This window comes from Pocillopora verrucosa, chromosome 10 (assembly GCF_036669915.1).
Source record: "Pocillopora verrucosa isolate sample1 chromosome 10, ASM3666991v2, whole genome shotgun sequence".
Taxonomy (NCBI): Eukaryota; Metazoa; Cnidaria; class Anthozoa; order Scleractinia; family Pocilloporidae; genus Pocillopora; species Pocillopora verrucosa.
Window position 1 is genome coordinate 16253643 of NC_089321.1, and position 20718 is coordinate 16274360.

At 39.6% G+C, this 20718-nt stretch overlaps 1 protein-coding gene across 1 annotated transcript in view; it reads left to right on the top strand.

The window, feature by feature from the left end:
- LOC131785958 (uncharacterized) overlaps positions 1–20718 on the top strand; it is a 90133-nt gene that overhangs the window by 62201 nt on the left and 7214 nt on the right. Inside the window, exons 63-81 of the mRNA XM_066172896.1 lie at positions 261–515; positions 949–1260; positions 1926–2293; positions 2885–3095; positions 4098–4655; positions 5154–5708; positions 6280–6852; positions 7477–8037; positions 8389–8952; positions 9438–10004; positions 10663–11241; positions 11961–12503; positions 13006–13575; positions 14449–15021; positions 15456–16016; positions 16607–17176; positions 17710–18273; positions 18845–19402; positions 19680–19934. Of these exons, the coding sequence (XP_066028993.1) occupies positions 261–515; positions 949–1260; positions 1926–2293; positions 2885–3095; positions 4098–4655; positions 5154–5708; positions 6280–6852; positions 7477–8037; positions 8389–8952; positions 9438–10004; positions 10663–11241; positions 11961–12503; positions 13006–13575; positions 14449–15021; positions 15456–16016; positions 16607–17176; positions 17710–18273; positions 18845–19402; positions 19680–19934 (9297 nt within the window). The remainder of the gene's footprint in view (positions 1–260; positions 516–948; positions 1261–1925; positions 2294–2884; positions 3096–4097; positions 4656–5153; positions 5709–6279; positions 6853–7476; positions 8038–8388; positions 8953–9437; positions 10005–10662; positions 11242–11960; positions 12504–13005; positions 13576–14448; positions 15022–15455; positions 16017–16606; positions 17177–17709; positions 18274–18844; positions 19403–19679; positions 19935–20718) is intronic.

Genomic DNA, 20718 nt, shown 5'->3' on the forward strand with positions numbered 1-20718 from the left:
GGTCTATTTTGCTGTTGGTTTTTTCATTGAGTTTGTTTGTTTGTTTTTTATTTTCGTTTCTGGTTTTTTTTTGCGTACCCTTACGTTACCATGGCTGTTAAACCTGAATTATGGAAAGCACCTCCAACTACACGAAAAACATTGCTCATTCCATGATGCTGTATTACCATTTTAATTGACTGTTTCCCAACAGTTTATCACAGCAATAGATTTACATGTTTGATATGAATTAAAGAGGCGCATGTTTAAACGTGTTTTAGATACAGATATCCCGCGTGACTTTATGGCCGACATAATCTTCATTATGGATTCCTCCGTCGATGTTTCGCGTGCAGACTACGAGAAAGAAAAAGATTTTATCGAGTCCTTAGCAGGTTACTTGAGGTTATCCCCAGGTAGAACGCGAGCAGCGGTGCTGACTTACGGTTACACTACGACCCTTGTAGCTGAGTACGACAGTTATGAAACACTACAAACTTTTAACAGTGCTGTGGATGGAGCTTCTTATATTGGTGGTACGGTGGTTTTACTTAGGGTTACGTCTTACCTTTTAGCTGTCTCGTTGAACGCATTGAGATCTAAATTCTCATTTCGTAAGAAGCCACAGTAGGTTAATCTTTTCTTTGCAATCCGGCAGTGAATGAATTTGTCAGGAACAGATAAAAGCTGTTTGAATTCTTGTTATGATATCTCCAAGGAGCCGAGGATATGACCAAATGTTCTATAATAACTGGATGGGCTCATCAAATGAGGCCTGTGAAATTAGTTTGGAACAATCTCAGTAATATCTGCCGCGGAACAATTCATCTCGTTAGGTATGAACTGAGTACACAAAAATTGTCGAGGTTGTGTAGGTACTCACGGTTTACAAAACGTAGTTTTATCCACCACCTCTCACGAAAATTATGAAGACTGAATAATCTTTGTCTCGTACTTTTATTATTACAGGGAGTGGACGTCTTGACTATGCCCTTGAGTACGCTTCTAGGCAGCTGATAGACACCAGCCGACAATTAGTTCCAAAAATCGTTCTACTTCTCACAGCAGGTCGACTGTCCCCAGACCAATCCCTGAGATTGTCAGCCCAACCACTGCATGATTACGGTTTTAAAGTGTTCGTTGCCAAAATAGGCGACAAACCAGATGTGAATCAACTTCTTCCGACTGTGAAAGACAAGGCTTTTGTGATTTCGGTTCCCTCGTTCGACGATCTTTCGCGAAGAGCGTTGCCTGTGGCTCAAAAACTCAGCAAACATACAGGTAGATAACATAACTGACTCTGCACCACTGTATAATTAATGCGCAGGTCTTAACTTGGTAAGTCTTTGAGAGCCTTTTAGCACAGAAGTAGAATAACGTTCTCCGTAATTGAGTTTTGAGCCACCGTTCAAAGTAAAAAGGCTATTCTTCACCAAAAATCCCCAACCTGATGATGCTTATGTTACCGGATGGGAAGCTTCTGCTTTCATTATTACACCTGAGGTAGCAGAGTTTTCCGACAGCCTTTTTGTTTTGGGGTAAGACACTCAGGGAATGGAGTGTCTTGCCTTGCTCGAAAGCAAAATACTCTCGGTCAGAGGTTAAACTGGCAACCTGCCTCTCGTTCTAAAATTATACGTACCTGAAATAAAGCCCTTATTTCTACTCTCCACGCAGTAATCTACATCAAAATTTGTGTTAACTTTGTTTTCGAAATGAGCCTCAATCGAGCTCTTAGAATGTTAGAACCAACCACATCAACATCAGGTTTTGTATGCATTCGCAAAATCATCTCGAAGCACGAGACAACTCTTGTAGAGTTGTTGCTTTTAATACCCTTTTCTGTGATGCTAATTTTCATTTTTATTCTTGAAAAAATGTTTCATAATTTCTTTTCGCTTGTCAACTAAGATATGTTGAAGGTTTTTCTGAATATGTTTTTCCAGATCCAGAACTACCAGCTGACTTCCCAGGAGCAGATGTACTTTTCATGGTGGATTCGTCATCTGACATTTCGAGCAACAATTACGAAAAACAGAAAGACCTCGTGAAAAATTTGATAAAAACTTTAGATTCCTTTTCATCCAAATCTCGAATCTCCTTTATAACTTACGGCAATAGACCTCGGGTGGTGTACGGTCTTGACAACAATATGAATAGCGAAGCACAGCAGAGAGAAATAGACTCGGTGCAACCAATGGGAGGAAGACGGAGAATCGACCGCGCCCTTGAAGAAGCAGTTCAGATGATGCAAAATTCTCGGCCAGATGTTCCTAAAATCATACTTCTTGTTGCGGCCGGAAAACAGATTGAGGTGAGAAAATAATGAAAGCTATTATGTGGCAAGGAAGTCTCTCAATGAAAGAGAGTTCTCAGATCGTTTTTCTCCTGATCAGGATTTTGTCAGACAGGCTGTTTCAATGGCAAAGGGTCAGATGCATGTCCTTTTTGTTTATGCAAACTGCAGATTTAAAATTTTCGACTTCAATTGCGGAGCTTAGACGAAACCACTTAAAAGATTGATATGATACAAAACTTACGAGCTAAAAAGGATCCTAGTGAGAACTAGTCCATAGTATGCTGTGCTGTTCCTCTTTAGGAGTTCAGTAAGTATAAAGCGGGACGCTTCTTGTGGGTCGTCAGTTTTTCAATAACTTGAAACAGAAACCTAACCACCCTCTGTGTCGCCTTAAGTTCTCAGCAAGTAATTGGTGAACCTCAGCGCTCAAATCTTGACTAGGGTCTCAGGTTCTGGTTCTGCACCAGCTTGTTTTATCATTTGTCATTCAACGACCTGGGCAAAGCTTGCCATTTCTCATCACTTTCGCATTAATTTAATCTGTAAGTGGTCCTCTCATTTGCTGAAACACGACATGATTTATTGAATTCTGTCGTTTATTATCAGCAAAATGGGGTACAACCCCTTAGCTCGTACGGTACAGCCCTTCAAAGGCTCGGTGTAGATGCTTTCGTGTTAGGAATTGGTAAAGACATTGAACATCGGGACCTGGGACAAGTTGTTCGAGACGCAAAGAATGTATTCCTGGTAAAAATGTTCCAGAGTCTGAATTCAATTGACCGGCAACTGGCGTATGAAATCGTCACGCGGACCGTTGGTAAGTCACATAACATTAGGTCGTACATGAAGCCTCCATTGATGGAACAAATTCCGTTGAAATGATGAAATATCTCCCGGTATGAAAATTCTTGAAACAAGAACTGAAAGTATTGGGTGAACTGGAAACAAAGATAAATATGTATCAATCTTTGACATATATTGACATATTGACAGATTGAAATATTTCAATTCCTCGGCGCGGTGTTTGCGACAGAAAATGTTGTGATCGTTGTAGGAATAACTCAATAAAAATCATCCCTTTTTGCAATATCTCATGTTTTAGTATATAATTAAAAATATTCATCCCAGTGCCGGTGGCTAGCAGTGGATAAATACCTCGTCGCTTCGCGGCAAGGTAAATATTCACCACTGGCCACCTCCAATTCGGTATACAGTTTTAAGTATGAAACGTGACAAGATCCAATATGTCGGTGCACACAAAATTTCAGTTTGAAAATTTCTACCAACAAATTTCTACTAAAAGTGGCTTTTGATAATTCAACAACCCATTGTTCCACTTATGGAAGGATCCTTTGCTTTTTTAAATCACATTCTCACGTATTACGCTTGGATACCTGCTTAACTGAGTTTTTTTTGTAGTCTATAAGAAAGACTTAACTAAGTGAGCTGGTGGAGCCCATAAGTCATAACTGTAAAATACATCATACATGGCGTCTGCATATTTGCCGCGAAAACTTAAGACCGACAATAAACCTGTTAAATTCAGTATTTCTCGATTGTAACCCGTTTTTTATGTTCATGAAGTTTTGATAGCCAACGACTTGAATTCAGAATTTCTTTATCAGCGATTTTATCAGTTCTTGCAACTTCCAACAGATAAGTAATCACAACAAAAACGGGTCCTGCCCGGTTTAGGAATACGATGATTCCGCAATTTCCCGCCTGCATGAAATTGTGTATGCCATAAAGATAAAATTTCTCCAACCGCTTCTCCTTTATATATACTATGTATCTTTTGTTTTTTTTTCCTTCACTACAGATGGCATGATTGAAACTGATGTTATATTCGTCATGGACTCGTCCTCTGAGGTATCACAGAGCGACTACAGGTACGAAAAGGAAGCTGTCAAATCCATGGCACGTTCCTTGAAAGTTCCTTCGGGTCAGTCTAGAGCTTCAGTCATAACATATGGAAACTTTCCCTCTCCTGTGGTCAAGTTCGATGGCTACAAGTCATTTCCCGCTTTTGAAAACCTTATCGACCGTGCACAACGCATTGGTGGGCGACGTCGAATAGATCTAGCTTTGGAAGATGCTGGTAAATTGCTGAGGGAGGCAAGGCCCTCTGTCCGTCAAAATGTCATTTTGTTGACATCTGGAAGAACACACCCTTTATCAAGAGACTTGTACGTATCAGCGCAACGAATTTTCGGGAACAATGCAGACTTACTTGTCATTGCTGTAGGTAGAAGACCTAATTTCAAAGAACTCACTGCGATTGTACAGAAGCCGAAACATGTTTACAATGTGTCATCATTTTCCGACCTACGCAGAAAATCAAATGAAATAACAAAGATCGTCTCTCAAATGCCAGACAGTAAGTAGAAAAAGTTCGTTGGCTTTTCCAAATCATTTACAGCGGTAATCTTTATCAGTGGTAATGTATTAGGCCTTTCACTCGCCTGCTTGTTAAGAGAGAAATTGATAACCACGGATAAATGAACACTTGAATAATCATATAGTCATTCAAGCCACACCATTCCGCAATGGAACTGCACGTCTAAAATGAAAATGTACAAATTTAAATAAGGAAAAATTGAAATGGTAATGCTGATGATATTCGACATAAAAACGATCTTGTTGACCACGCACCTGTCTAACTAAACGCAGAAAATTACCCTGATGAGAAGGAGCTTTTGGTAGTAGTGTAAGGACTGCCTAAAAAGCTTATTAGCTTAACAGGCAAAAGAAATGTAGATAAGCTGATTCAAAGAATTCTTACTCTGTCAAAAAATCTTCCTTTTCTTCTCTAAACATGATCTCGAAAAATCCCACGAGAAGTTTCTTTATTACGTTCATCCACATTTCTTTTCAGAACCTACAATTTACAATAACTTCGTCGCAGACATCGTCTTCTTAATGGACTCCTCCTTGACTGTTGAACAAAAAGTTTATGACAGGCAGAAAAACTTCATCAAATCCATGGTGCGCTCCCTCAACTTGTCCACTGATAAATCGCGAGTTGCTGTTGTCAATTACGGAGGTGATTCAGTAGAAGTTGTTCGATTCTCGTCACCGCAAGATGTAGCTGCTATCGAAAATAGAGTAGACAATGCACGAAGGGTAGGAAGAAAGAGGGATATTGCCAAGGCTTTGCAGTTTTCCGCCTCTCTCCTAGAAAAATCCAGACCAGATGTCTCTAAGGTGATCATCTTCCTTACGTCTGGGAGTGAGCTCTACCTCACGTCTCCATCCCAGGTACTCAGGGACCATGGTGCTGATAGATATGTGATCGCTATTGGATCAGATTTAGATGAAGAAGAGTTAACTCCCATCATAGACGAACCACGTGACATGTTTACCATAAGAACTCCTCCGGAACTCACATGGAAGACTGAATATATCATTGATGAAATTATCAAAAGAACAGGTAAGCTTTTTTGTTTGCCAGTAAGCAGTTGATTTCCGTTCCCATGGCATGAATCGACTAAAGTACTGCAATTCCTCTTGGATGAGATGCTTTTCCAATTCTTGTTGCCCCAAAAATCTCCTCTTCAGGCTCCATTTATCCCCAGCACACGAATGTCATGATTGATGTAAGATTAAACATTTTTTTTTCATTTTGTACAAATTGTAAATGATCTCGGTGAAATTATGAAGAAACCTTTTTGGAAAACATTTGCTATAAGAAAACTTTCTTCACAAAGGGAAGCACAACCCAAATGTAGCACACCAAGGAGAAAAATACAAATATCAATTTGCACACTCTTAATCGTGGCATGTAACAGAGCCCAAAGTCTTCTGGGTTTCACATTTTTATGAAACCATATCGTATTGGTAACAAAAAGAATAAACCTGACAACTTAAAACCTACTCCGGATTCATACTCAAGCATACACAGCCAGTTTCTTCGTATAAAATTACTCAATTCAAAGCGTCATTTTTTCATTTCAATATGAAGATTTGGTGTTTTTTTTTTTTTTTTTTTTTTTTTTCTTCAGTTACCAGAACATCCGTTTTACCTCTTGACTTTGACGCTGACGTTTTGTTTCTGGTTGATTCATCTTCCGACGTGAGCCAAGAAAATTACAACAGAGAGAAGAACTTTGTTAAATCATTGGCCTTTATTCTTAACCTTAAACCTGGAAAAACACGTGCTGCAGTTGTAATATATGGCAACTTTGCAAGGACTGTGATCAGATTCACAGACTACGCCTCCCTGTCATCTTTCTTTAGGAGGATTGATACACTGCCTTTCCTTCGAGGTAGAAGGCGTCTGGACAGTGCACTAATCGAGGGAGGATCTGTCTTGGACACAGCTAGACCGTCGGCTGATAAAGTCGCCATACTTCTAACTGCGGGTCGGCATACTCAAGAAGTAGGAGCTCCACCTTTGAATCAGGCCGTGGAATCGATACGATCACATAATGCAAAATTGTTCGTGGTTGCCATTGGTCAGCGAGTGGATGAGACGGAACTGAGACCATTGACAAGAGAGCCTATCGTTGTATCTGGATTCAACGTTTTGATAAGGAATTCAATCAGAATTGCCAAGGATATAAAGAATATTACAGGTATAATGGCTTTTTCACCCATTGTTAAATTGTTAGATCTCACACACCCTAATTTTCATGGATAGCTTTTTTGCCCCTATTTGACCTTTTAAGTCAAAACTATACTTTGCGATTCACCATAGCTTATCCAGCTTTGTCTGGAGCGTATCAATTAGTTAGCTGAAGTTCGGTTAGTTCTCCAAGCTAATTTATTCCCGACATTAAAATGCTTTTTGCTAAGGGGTAGTAACTAGTTGGTCATACAAATTAGAAAGATAAGTCGAACCAGAAAGGTAACGTTTTTATCTGAAGAAAACTATTACCTACCACATACATACGCAGGTAAAATAAAGCATTGTCATGAATGCATTGGATAAATAAAATTTGGATAAATAATTATTTTGAGTTGTTTCATATAACTAATCCAGTATTTTGTCTATGCGAAAATTTCCCTAAGCAAAGCGAGGATTCCGATTTCCATTCTAGACTTGTCCCAGATGAGAACATTTCATTCGTCAAATCAGCATGGTTACACTATACGAAAGATCCACACTATGCTTTGATTGTTCGTGTAATGTCACGGTAAATAACTAAACGGTCTCGTACTGTTCCACCGACTTTCTTTCTTTGAACATTCCTCGACAGATCAAACAGACGTACCAAAAAGTCCAGGCGCGGATATAGTTTTTCTGGTAGACTCCTCTAGTGGCGTCACCGAGGACGATTTCACGAAGGAAAAGGCTTTTGTTACTTCCTTGGCGAAACAGCTCAATTTTGGGTCAGACAAGACGCGCGTGGGAATAATCTCTTACAGTGATTACGCCACACTGGCAGCACGCTTCGATGTCGTTAAGAACGAAGAAAACCTTCAAAGGTTACTCGATGGAATTAGACGGCTTCAAAGGGGTAGAAGAATTGATAGGGGGCTAATAAGGGCAGCTCAGCTATTCGGGGAGAGTAGGCCTAACGTTCGTCAGGTACTAGTGCTACTAACAAGTGGAAGACATACATCTAACGTGGAAAATCCTTTCCGGGATGCCGTGCAACGGCTGAAGACGAAAGGTGTCGACAGATTCGTTGTTGCTATTGGACCAAATCCAGATCCAGAGCTGACTGCAGTTGTGGAAAGAAGAGAAGACGTTATCTCAGTATTTTCCTTCGACAGCTTGCAGCCGCAGGTCATACCGATTGCAAGGCACATAAAAGGTTGGTTATATCACTCATGAAATATGAAGCTTGGATTATCCAAATATGAATAAAATGAGCGATAATACAAGCCACGTCTGTATATGTTCTCTGAAGGTGTCCACAAGCCAAGGGCTGCACGTTGCTAATATGTCGTGCCTAGCACAAGTTCGTAAATTCTTCTTGTTTTTGGATTATTAAATTTATTGAATGATATATATATGGATTTTAAAAAAACTCATACCTCAATAGTGATTAAAGTATTTGGTTGCTCTAAATTAAAAGAAAGAAATCATGTTGCCTAGGAAATAGTACTTTAGCCAGATCATCATCCATATCCGAGACACAATCCTGTCTTTGCTTGCTATGCAGAAGAAAAGATACCACCCGGCTTCAAGGCTGACATTATTTTCCTGATCGACTCTGCGTTTGAAGTCACTACCAACAACTTCAACAAACAGAAAGAGTTTATTAAGGATCTCTCAGCTTTTCTCAATCTCTCGTCACGTGGCTCTCGCGTGGCAATAATTCTTTACGCCTCCTCTCCCAGCCTAAAGATGGCGCTTGGAACACTGGAAACACCTGAGTCCTTGAGCCGTGGTCTTGACAGACTCGCACCTCTAACAGGAACGCGTAGAATGGACCGCGCCTTGGAGTTTGCCTCTTTAAAGTTTGACAACAACCGTCCTCAAGCGGTGAGGAAAATTGTAGTCCTTTTTGCCTCTGGTAAACAAGCTGGAGGAGGTAAACCCTTAAACGAGGCCGTGAAAAGATTACAAGAAATCAACGCAGAAACATACGTTGTAGCCATCGGTTCTCAAGTCAGTGAATCCGAGTTACAACCAGTTGTTTCTAGGAGGAATGACATCATTCGAGTGCCATCCTTTGACATACTCGCCTCCAAAGTAAAGCCTGTTGCTGATCAAATTATAAATGGTACGTTCTGATTGAATTTATTTTATACTCGGCCCGTGCACTCGAACCTTGGAAGAAGCAGAGCTTCGTATTCTAGAGAACATTTCATGAGAGCATAGAATGTTTACGTTTGAAATCAATGTTAGAGCTTGATTTACTTAGAAATGAAGGCCAGTTTGTTTAACTTTAGTTAGCCACACGTTGAATTTCTGATTGCTAAAAGTGTTGCTGAGAAAGTGTCTTCATTTCCTTTAAAGATTAACAATTTTAAGAGGTAACTGCAGCAATGAGTGTGGCAAATTGTTACCTCTTCAGTTAAAACTGTAAATTTCTTTTGACATACAAAATCATGTTTAGAAATCAAGATCTGATAAGGTGAGACACCGTAACCACATTCTGCCATTAGCAACAGCCTTAAGATAGCAGGCTCCTGATAAATATGACACTCGTTTAGGTGTAGCGTTTACATATTGAAGTAATATCATATCATCCGCTTCTTCACTTAGGCTCAAGACCAATTCCACCTGAATTTAAATCTGACATCCTTTTCATAATGGATTCGTCATCCCCTGTCAGCCGGGACGACTTCCAAACACAAAAAGACGTTGTTAAGTCGATTATGAAATCCTTTCACGTCAGACGCGGACAATCTCGAGCCGCTGTTATCACTTATGGTCGGTATTCGGAAAAGCTTTTACGATTCAACAGCTATTTGTCTCTAAATGACATCGAGAGTGTCGTAGACACAGCAACGAGTATTGGAGGCTCGCCCCGAATCGACGAAGTGCTGGTTGATGCCGCTGATGTCTTAAGAGATGCCATTCAATCAATCCCGAGAATTGTCATTATGTTTACAACTGTTCGCGACCTCACTGATAGACACAAGAAAGCTGTTGACAAAGCCGCGGAGGTGATTCACGATACGGGAGCCAGAGTCTACGTTATTGCTTTCGGAAAGGACGTTGATGATTTGAGTTTAAAAAAGCTGGCTGATTCTCAAGAAGATATTTTCAAAGTACCGACGATCAAAGATCTAAATGATTCAATGGCTGTGGAGATTTTCCGAAGAGTTGGTAAGTTTTTTATTTTCGGCGCATATTGTAATAGAACAAATCAAATAATTTTCATACTATTTTTTCGCATTCATCTCATTCCATTTTCATACAGTCATGTTTGTTAATTTATATATTACATCAGTTGAACACCGATGCAGGATAAACGTAACCTCTTCTTTTACTTTTCAAACATAATTATATTGCATCAAGGCGTTGCAAACGGCTTTTCCTGTGTTAGAAGTTAAGATCTTTTTTTTCGAAAATTAAACAGAGATAAGAGAACGTCGCTTTTACCATATATTAAACTAAATAGTGTTGCTCTTTTCATCTTTTCTGTAAGCCGCTGCTGCAATATCCAATGCGATAGAGAGAAACCGAAAAATCGCTCATTTTCTCTCTCTATTTTTTTATCATTTTGTCGTGTTAAATCTAGTTCTCTTTTAGGTTTTTAAGATTGATAGTCTCTCTCTTTTAAGCATTTCAAATGATTTACATTGAATTTTTTTTTGTAATTATAACAGTGAAAGTGCTACTCGTAAAATCCTTACCTGCACTGGGTATTATGTATGAAAAGTGTCTCGTTAGTGTGCAGTATCTCTAACACAGGAATTCACCAGTTAGTTACTAGAGTAACTGGAGGTAATAAACACTTTTTTTCTCGCATCATGAAATATAGAATTACCTAAACCAGTGGTACCAATGGATTTTACGGGCGATGTTATCTTTCTTGTGGACTCTTCCTCCGAAGTAAGTGAAGAGCAATTCAAGAAAGAGAAACATTTCGTTGCGTCGTTGGCTAAAACCCTTAACCTCCGTCCTGCAAAAACCCGAGGATCTGCGATAACCTATGGAAGATATGCATTGGTTGGAATCGAATTCAACGATCATCCAAACCCAGCAATGTTTGAGCAAGCTTTACAAGGACTCTACCCAATTGGGCACGAACGTAGAATGGACAAGGCTTTGCAAAAAAGTGTGGATATGGTAAAAGTTGCCCGTTCCTACGTCCCTAAAATCGTCGTTCTTTTGACAGCAGGACGTCAGAGCTCTCCAAGAAATACATTGCCTCAATCCGTTAAGCCGCTTAAGGACCATGGTACAAGTGTCTTTGTTGTTGGAATAGGCTCACGGCCAGATAGTCAAGAGTTACGCGCTATTGTTGAGGAGCCTGGAGACGTGCTGAGGGTATCGCAATTTAATGACTTTTCTCCATCGAGGACGAGACAAATCGCGAGGCACATAGTGAGCAGAACAGGTGAAAACAATGTTTTGCTTATCTGAACTAAATAATAATTCCCAGCATAACAAAGAGATGAAAACCACACGTGTTTATTGGATACTGGGCCACTTGTTTATTGACGAATTTCTAATCACACGTCAGCCTATCAAAATTCAGTTAATCATTGATGATCTTGTTGATTGAATAACTTTGAAAATTGTGAACAACGATAGAATGATAAATGTTGGTCCGCGCTAAGTTCTTTGAACGTTTTCTTAGGCTTACGTCTAGCTTAAATGAAGCATAATCTTTCATGCCCTTTTTTTGCAATATCAATCGGAGTTTTCTGTGATGTTCGCTAGTTGAACGGTGAGGAAAACGTACGAAAAGCGAATCATAAAAGTGCTGAAATTGAATAACTGATAATCTCTCACAGGATGTGAACACTCAATTGAATTGAATTGAATTGAAAAAAAATTTGGTGGAGTAGTGCATACGAATGATGAGCGAGCTTAGGAAAGTAAAATTTTTTTGAGTCAAAACGATAACTTTCACGTGTAAAATGTAACAATTTTTTGACATGTTGAAAAATCTTACTAGGTCCTCGCAAAATTTTAGATATTCTTCCAACGTCTCCCTAGTGACACACTATGTACTCAGTTATCACTTCTTTCTAGGCAACATTGCCACAGATTCAACGTTTTTCTTTCTAAGCAACATTACCACAGATGAACGTTTTTTTTTTTTTCATTCAGAAAATCGCACGCTAGACGTCGATGCTGACATCGTTTTCCTGTTGGACGCCTCCAGTTTTGTGTCTCGAGAAAACTTCGTAAAAGAGAAAGACTTTGTCAAATCCGTGGCAAAAGTGTTAAATGTTGCTCCTGAGTCTTCCAGAGCCGCTGTAATACTAATTGGCACTTTTCCCGATACGAAAGTAACGTTCAATGAGTACCGCACTTTGAGAGACTTCAATGAGCTTGTAGATAAGGCACAGTCCTTTGGTGGTTCGAGACGAATCGATCGCGCTCTAGAGGAGGCATCAAAAGTGCTGGTGGACAGAAGGAGAGGTGTACCTCACGTTGTTGTACTCGTGACCGGTGGAAAGCAATCACAAAGTGGAAATAACATTCCCTTTGAAAACGCCGTTAAGCCATTAGATAAAATTGGTGCTCACACGTTTGTCGTTGCGATTGGGCATGATCCAGATACATTAAAAAATGTTTTACCGGTACCCTCCTTTAACGACCTTCAGTCTCGTGTTTACAAAATGACAAGACAGATCAAGACCACTAGTGGTAAGTACTTTCATTATGTGGGAGGTTTCCCTTGCAAAGCTCCTGCAAAATAACTTTCAAAGTTCAGATCACCCAATACTACATTTGTAAAATTTAAAGACGGATTACTTTTGTTTATTAGTGAAGCCAGTATCAATCATTATCTCAAAATCTCATACCCCAAAACTCGACTTTTGTAGTTTGGAGAGTTCAGGTACCCCTTTGGGATATCGCAGGTACAAAGTATTTTAAAATTCTGGAACGTCAAGCGCGGAGGGTTAGGAATACTTACTGATCTTCTTGCGCCATAAGTTTAGATTTGCCAGCAAAGAAGTTATCAAAAATTGTTGAGAGGGTATTTAGGGTGACATTATGTCACATATTTTGGTATACCAACCCCATGATAGCTTGATAGCTTTTATTCATGTAAGTTAATACTGTATGAAGCGTAAAACATTATTATAATGACTTTGTCAATACATATATTATTGATGACTGATTGCGATTTTTTTCCCCATTTTAGAGCCAAAACCAGCAAATATCTCCGCAGATATCATTTTCCTTATGGACTCTTCAACTTCTGTTGACCGAGGAGGGTTTGATAAACAAAAGAACTTTGTGAAATCCTTAGCAAAGTACTTCAATGTCTCACCAACAAATTCCAGAGCGACTGTTGTCGCCTATGGTAACACCACTCGCACCGTTGTCAAATTCAGTGATTATCAGTCGGAAACAAACTTCAACGACATGCTTGATAGACAGCCGTGGATAGGGGGTGACCGACGTATCGACCGCGCTCTAAGGACAGCGGAATCCTTAATGCGCCAAGCACGTTCAGAAGTTCCAAAAATCCTTATCCTACTCACAGCAGGCAGGCAGCCCAGAAGTCCTGATGTTACGCCAATTGGAATAGCTGCCCAGCCATTGAGAAATATGGGAATCAAGAACATTGTTGTCTCGGTTGGAAGCGAAATAGATCGCAAAGATCTGCTTGGTATGGTTCAAAGTTCAGATGACATATTCAGCGTGGCGCTGTTTGATGACCTTCGCTATGAGGTGCAGCCAGTTGTGAAATACGCTGTTAATTTTTTCGGTGAGTAGTTTGAAAAACATAAGCAGCAGCCTGAAGATGACATTCGTTCGGCTCAACAAAATTAAATATATTTACCATTAATAGTTGAACTAAAACCTCCTGCGTCAACAATTGTATCTGTATAGTTTAATATGAATCCACTCAAAATTTGTTTTGATTAAGGGTTAAGGTTCTTAAGAAACTGTGGTGCTGAGTAGGTGATGACTTGATTTTGATAACTTAGTTGAAAATGTAAGTTGGCCACCGTAAAGAGCTTCTAGAGCTGACGTTTCGAACATCAGAACGTCGTCAGAACGAATGACGAAAGGCTAGCGCCCGAAAACTCAGACTCTTTACCGTGGCCAATTTACACAATAGGTAGCTCAGTCGAAAAAACCAAATTATCTTTTTTATTTTTTGCTTAGCTTGAACAATGTCTCAAAATTGAAGCTTCCTTCCTGTACACTTTACATAACTCAGAACTAATTTATTTTGTAAGATTCTACTACTACTAGATTTTACCGAGTGGTTTGATGAAAATTTCATGCTACACCTGCATGTGCTAAAAAACCTTACTAAAAGGGACTTCAGGTCGGAACTCTTAAAAGTCTTTATCACTTTGGTGCCATCTTCTGAACTCTTTTCATCCGAATCGGTGTATGAACATTGTTCTAGTAATGTTAGACTGTGTTAAAACATAGCGGCTGCCTGAGAACAATTTTCTTTACCAATTGATCAAAGATCTAATTTAGATTACGGGTCACCGGTATCTCTTGACTCAGAAATGAAAAAAAACACAAAAGAGATAAAACTCTCATTGACTAAGTTTACAAAATTCTAGGTGCTTACTTGTTTAATTGTTTATTTCTTTTGCCTCTCTTTTTACTTCATCAGAATTGCCAATCTTTGATATAAAGGCAGAAGTCCTCTTTCTATTAGACGCCTCAGACCAGACTGGGCGAGAAAACTTTGAAAAACAAAAAACGTTTATCAAACTACTGGCTCGATCTCTTAATGTGTCTCCCGGAAAATCCACCGCAGCCTTGATAGCATACTCCACAATTGCAACAATTAACATACCTTTGGGTAGTTACAACACTGTCCAAGAATTTGAACGAAACGTGGATAGGACACGTTTCCTTGGAAACTCTAGGAAAATGTATCGAGCATTGGAAGAGGCGGCTTACTTATTTCAAAATGCAACAGAATCTGACGCTGAAAGAAAGGTCATTCTGATAACTGGTGGGAGACAGACATCAAACGAAGATGAAGAGCCATTGGAAAAATTTAAGAAGTTGCTCCTTGATGTTGGAGCGCTCCCATTCATCGTTGCCATAGGGAAAGACCATGACAATCAAACACTGAGAGCAGTTGTTGAGGATCCCGGCGATATTTTCAGGGTTCCAACGTTCATTGAATTGTCATCTTCTGTATCTTCCACTGCTGCCAGGGTAGCTAACAGGAAAGGTCAGTCACTTCCGTTTTTGCCATTCAAAGCATACATTTCCTTTTTTTTTCTGCTCGAGAACCTACCGAGTGACCTGCAAACGACTGCGTAGAAATGATCGACAGTACTGTCTGAGCGGGATTTTTTTTTTTAAATCGTAATTTTTCTCAATCCAATAGGGGGTCATAAGGGTGTCAGACCATAATTATGACCTAAAATCACCAAGAAAAACAAACGCTTATCAAAGGATGAAACAACTATGTATAGTCGCTTGTCCTATTAACGAGCTTAAACATCGTAACTTATTAAATTGTATGCAATTTTCGATTGGGAATTTTGGGATTTCACAGAATACAGAGATGTTACTTACTTCTAATTCGCACACGGTGTATTTTAGACATTAGGTTTATTTAATACAGTTTTGACACAGATCTTTCATTTGTATCATTATTAGCGCCTCCCATAATACAAGACGAATACATTATCTTCCTCATGGACTCTTCATCTACCGTGCAGCGAGAACAGTTCCAAAGACAAAAGAACTTCATTAAGTCTTTGGCAGAATATTTGCAAGTTGGAAGCTCTGATAAAACCAAGGCTGCCGTCATCAACTACGGAAGTGTCCCTTCAGGAATAATTACGTTTGATGATTACACGAATATTCGAGGCTTTAAAAGTGGTATTGATGGGATTATTCCTGTTCGAGGAAGCAGACGAATCGACCAAGCCCTCGGCGAGGCTGCTGTCATCCTGAGAGGAATTGATCAATCGTCCAAGAAAATTCTTGTACTTCTAACGGCTGGGCAACAGGCTAAAGAATCTGATGTTACCCCTCTCGATGTGGCTATCCGACCAATACGAGACATGAAATCCCACATGTACGTGGTCGCACTTGGAAATGACCCCAGCACGCCAGAGCTTCGTCCGTTAGTGACAAAACTGGAGGATATGTTTCGTGTGCCATTTAATTTCATGGAACGTATAGTGCCAAGTATCGTTGATCACATACGTAAAGGTATTTGATTGCTGAGTTTCTTCACTACTTAACATAAAGAAACAAAAATATCTGAAAAGTACACGACGGCTGCACTTCTGCAAGCGACCTCTCTTTAGTATTTTATATCATTTAACGGTGTTTGTTTTGGTTTTGGCCTCGATGAAGTGCAAGTGACAAACGTATTGACCACCATAACGCTGGACATAATCAGCGTCAAGTGAAGAGCTGCCGGTTTGCTGGCCGAATGTTACGATTGAGGAGAGTAACTTTTCTCAATTTTGGTTGGTGATTCTTGTTCATATCATGAAGTTGTGTATTCGGTTGTTTGGTTACGTAAGTTAATGATTCATTTGCAGAGTGAAAACTTCTGTTGGCTTGTAATTTTTCAGCAGCTGTCAGCATCCTTTAAATGAATTTTTTTTTTGTCTTTGTTACTCTGTTTACGTAAATCATTTTTGTCAGTCGTGTCCTATCAAGGGAAAACAACTCTAGATCGCTAGAAAATTCGGCTTAACAATTCTCTGCTCCATTTTGATATAATCATAAGCACTAAGTTATTGAAATTTAATGCACAGATTGATGTCTTTTAATTTACGTGCATGTTTCAGAAAATCCGTACCCTGGGCCTACACACGACGTTGTGTTTCTAATGGACACATCTGATGTTAGCAGATCCGATTTCTACCAAGAGATCCTCTTTGTGAAATCTTTAGCCAGGGAACTGAGTGTAACTGCATCTGAATTTCAAAAGGCTGTTGTCAGCTACGGAAACAAATATTCGCAAGTAGTGCGTTTTGACAGTTATGACTCTCTTAGGGATTTCTACACTGCCATCGACGCCAGTGTCTATCAAGCTGGAGCGAGAAGAATGGATAGAGCATTTGAGGCGGCGTCGATGATTTTGTCATCAAGAAACCCAGCATCAAAGAAAACAGTAGTTCTTCTGACCGGCGGTAGCAACTCTAGGGAGGCTGACCCCAACTCTCTTGCACGTTCAGTTCAACCTTTGTTCAAAATGGAAGCAACTGTTATAGTCTTGGCATTCGGCAACAGATACGATGTTCAAGAACTTCTTCCAACTGTGAAACACCCGAAAGATGTTCGCCCAGTGCCGCAAGCTTATGATCTTGTCCGATACGTCAGCGAAATTTCAAAGCGCATCATTAACGGTCCCGATGGTACGTATAGTGTAGATTGTCTTACTTTTTATGCACCATTTGCTATCATTACAGATAATGGCTTACAAGTCAACCGTGTAGCGATGTCAAACCGGTGTATTTATTTTTTGCAGGTTTACTTTTTTATTACCCATCTTCGGAGATCCACACGTAGCTTTCGAAGATAGCGACCTTTCTTCCTTCATTTAATTAACTGAAATAATTATTTTCATGTAAAAAAATATAATAATAACAGGCTATATGTTCCAGCATTGCCAATCAATCAAATAGAACAAACCTTTGAGAGTTGCGCCAAAACCGCTCCAATCGAAGATGAAGAATAAATTTTAACTTCGTATGGCAAATTGCTTTTGCGGAAAACTTGACAAATATGAGCAACTGTTCAATCATTTTTCCACGCGTGATTTGTCTTCCTCTGTTTAAAAATCTCATTCTTCTTCGAAAATTAGCGATACTTATAATCATGAATTATTTTCTTTGTTGTTTATAACCGATGTTCATGTACTCTCCCTTTTAATGGAAAACTGTTTCAGAGCCCAAGACACCAAAAATGGATGCCGATATCCTATTCATCATGGATTCTTCTTACGAAGTCAATCAAGAGGAGTACAAATCTGAGAAAGACTTCATCAAGTCTCTTATTCGAAGCCTGAACGTGTCGTTGGATACATCTCGTGCGGCCTTGATTTCCTACGGTGATTTGGGGTCACTAAACTCCCGTTTCATTGGCCTTAAAAGCCTTTCTGACTTTGACAAGTTGGTTGACAATGCTACGTACGTTGGCGGAGAAAGAAGGATTGACAGAGCCCTGGAAAAATCGACACAAATTCTGAACGAAGCAAGAGCCGGATCGTCCAAGTTTGTGATATTCCTCACTGGTGGAAGACAAGCAAGTAGCGGAAAGCCTCTTGACGAAGTGGTAGGACCGCTTCGCGAAAACGGTGTCAAAACGTATGTAATTACTATTGGAAAGAAATCAGATGCGCAGGAATTGAGACCACTTGTCGCCTCTCCAGAAGATTTGGTTTCATTACTTTCATTTAAGGAGTTAAATTCTCAGATATCAAAGATTGCAAGACACATAAGTGAGAAAGCAGGTAAATAAGAGGCAAAACATTAATGATAAAACGCAAGTGGTAGTTTCTGTATACGTTTCGATACACTTTTTCCACCATCATAAGTGGTACTGAGACAAAATCAACTATCCAAAAGATAATTTAAAAACGTAAATATATGCCATTTTCTACGGTGTAATCTAAATAAAACCTTGTCATTGTTCGATAGAAATTCATTTAAATCTTTCAGTTTCATAGAGCTCCTATTCGAGTGTATTTTCCTTCTGTTCCATTGCAATTGGGATAAATTCGTGTTATTACGTGTTATTATGAGTTATTACACTTGTTGGAAAGCGTAGCAATCAATTTCTTCTATCAATCTCATTATTCTTTTTTAATATGGATACGCCATCCCAAATCTTTTACCGTCTGCCATAAAATATGGTGAACACTCCCTTCCTTCTCAGGACAATTAAAAAAGGGAAGTTGAATTAGTATTTATGAGCATGGTATCACAACGCTGAGGTATAGCGCCAAACTATTGGTAGGTCTCATATTTCAAATAGTGACAATTCAAATTCGTTATGTCTCCTTCTTCTCCATTTCGTTTCAGTTTGCTTGAGACCAGATTACATCTTAGACGTCGTTTTCCTCATGGACACATCAACTGAAGTCGACGATCTGAGCTTAGACAAGGAAAAGGCATTTGTCAAGTTACTGGCTAAGTGCCTTAATGTCTCACCAGGGAAATCGCGAGCTTCTGTGATCACATTTGGTACCATTACTTCTCGTGAAATTGATTTTAACAGTTATGAAAGTACACAAGCATTTGAATCGTTAGTAGACCGCATATCATCCATAGGCGGAGACCGTAGGATAGATAAGGCCCTCGAAGCTGCAGCAGAGGTTGTTGAAAACTCACCTCCCTCCGTCCCCAAATTGGTTGTTCTTTTGACAAGTGGTCCACAACCCGCGAATGCTCTATCTTTCTCTGAGGCTGCAATACCCCTGCACTCAATAGGCGCCATGTTTTATGTTGTTTCCATTGCCAATGATCTCGACAAGAAGTATTATGAAGCGCTTGTGGATCACCCATCACAAGTGTCCCAGGCGTCCTCTTTTGGATCACTGAACTATGTTTTGCCAAAAGTGACACAAGGGGTGGAACAGGGTGAGTTATAATTTTCTTAAAGTTTGAAGAGGATGTGTTTAGTTTAGCACAAAGTGATATTTCGATTGACATTCGTGTACGTTACTGCTTATTTTTGGGAAGAAGGTACTACATAAAGTTGGTAACTTCATCATTTAATGCGTCTTTGCTATGAATACTTTTGACAGTATACCGCGCTCAGAGTTTTTAGAAGTGTTGAAGCCTTAATTGCTAAAGAGGTTTTAAGCGATCCCATAACACACCGTCATGCTAAAAACAAGGCTTTTTCTTCTTGAAGGTGCCAGTAGCCGAATGCATTTGAATGCTGACGTTGTATTTCTGATGGACGCCTCCACGGCGGAGAACACAAGATATTTTCAAAGTCAGAAGGACCTCATCAAATCAATAGCAAGGAGTATTGGAAGTTCACCTGCTAAACTGCGTGCAAGCTTGGTCATATACAGTTCTTCTGCAACTGTGTTAGCAGGTCTGAATTCTTATACTAACTTGCAGAGATTTGAAGTAGACGTTGACAGGGCGCCATATCTCAGAGGTATGTATTGCCATGTGCATGAAATTTATAAACGAAATAACAATGGGTGGTAATAAGCATCTTAAATGATAGGACGCGTGAATGAAAGTCTGATGAACTGACTCATGAGCTGCCTGACATACGGACTGACTTGCACATCCACTGACGGAATGACTGACTGGCTGTTTAATTTAGTTTTATGGACTGAGTTGATATTGTAAATTGGCCACCGTTAATACTTGCTAAGCCCTTCATCTATTTGCTCCAACGAAGGGCTAACGCTCGAAACGTCAGCTTCAAAAGTTCTCTACGATGACCAATTTACATAACAACTCAGGTAATCAACCAAATTTCCTGTTAAACCCCAACCGACGCCGCACCACAGTTTCTTTAGAAACTTTCTCTCTTTATCCATATGGACCATTTGACTGGCTGATTTATTCACTGACTGATAGATTAAATGACGGACTGATTGACGACCGAACTGACTGATTGACTCATTGACTAACTGACTAACTGACTAACTGACTAACTGACTGACTTACTGACTGGCTGACTGACTGACTGACTGAATAACCTGTTCAATAACTGACTGATTCACTAACTATGAAACCTAGTTACTGGTTAGGATTGAATTTCTGGTTGACTGACCGACTGACTACCCGATTTACTAACTAACTCACAAATTGCTAAGCCGAATACCGTCCAATACATTCTTTAAGTCTACATTTTGTATCGCGTTCTTTCACCTTTTTGCAAAAATTTAAACTCACGTTATCACAATTCTGTTTAAATTGGAACTTCT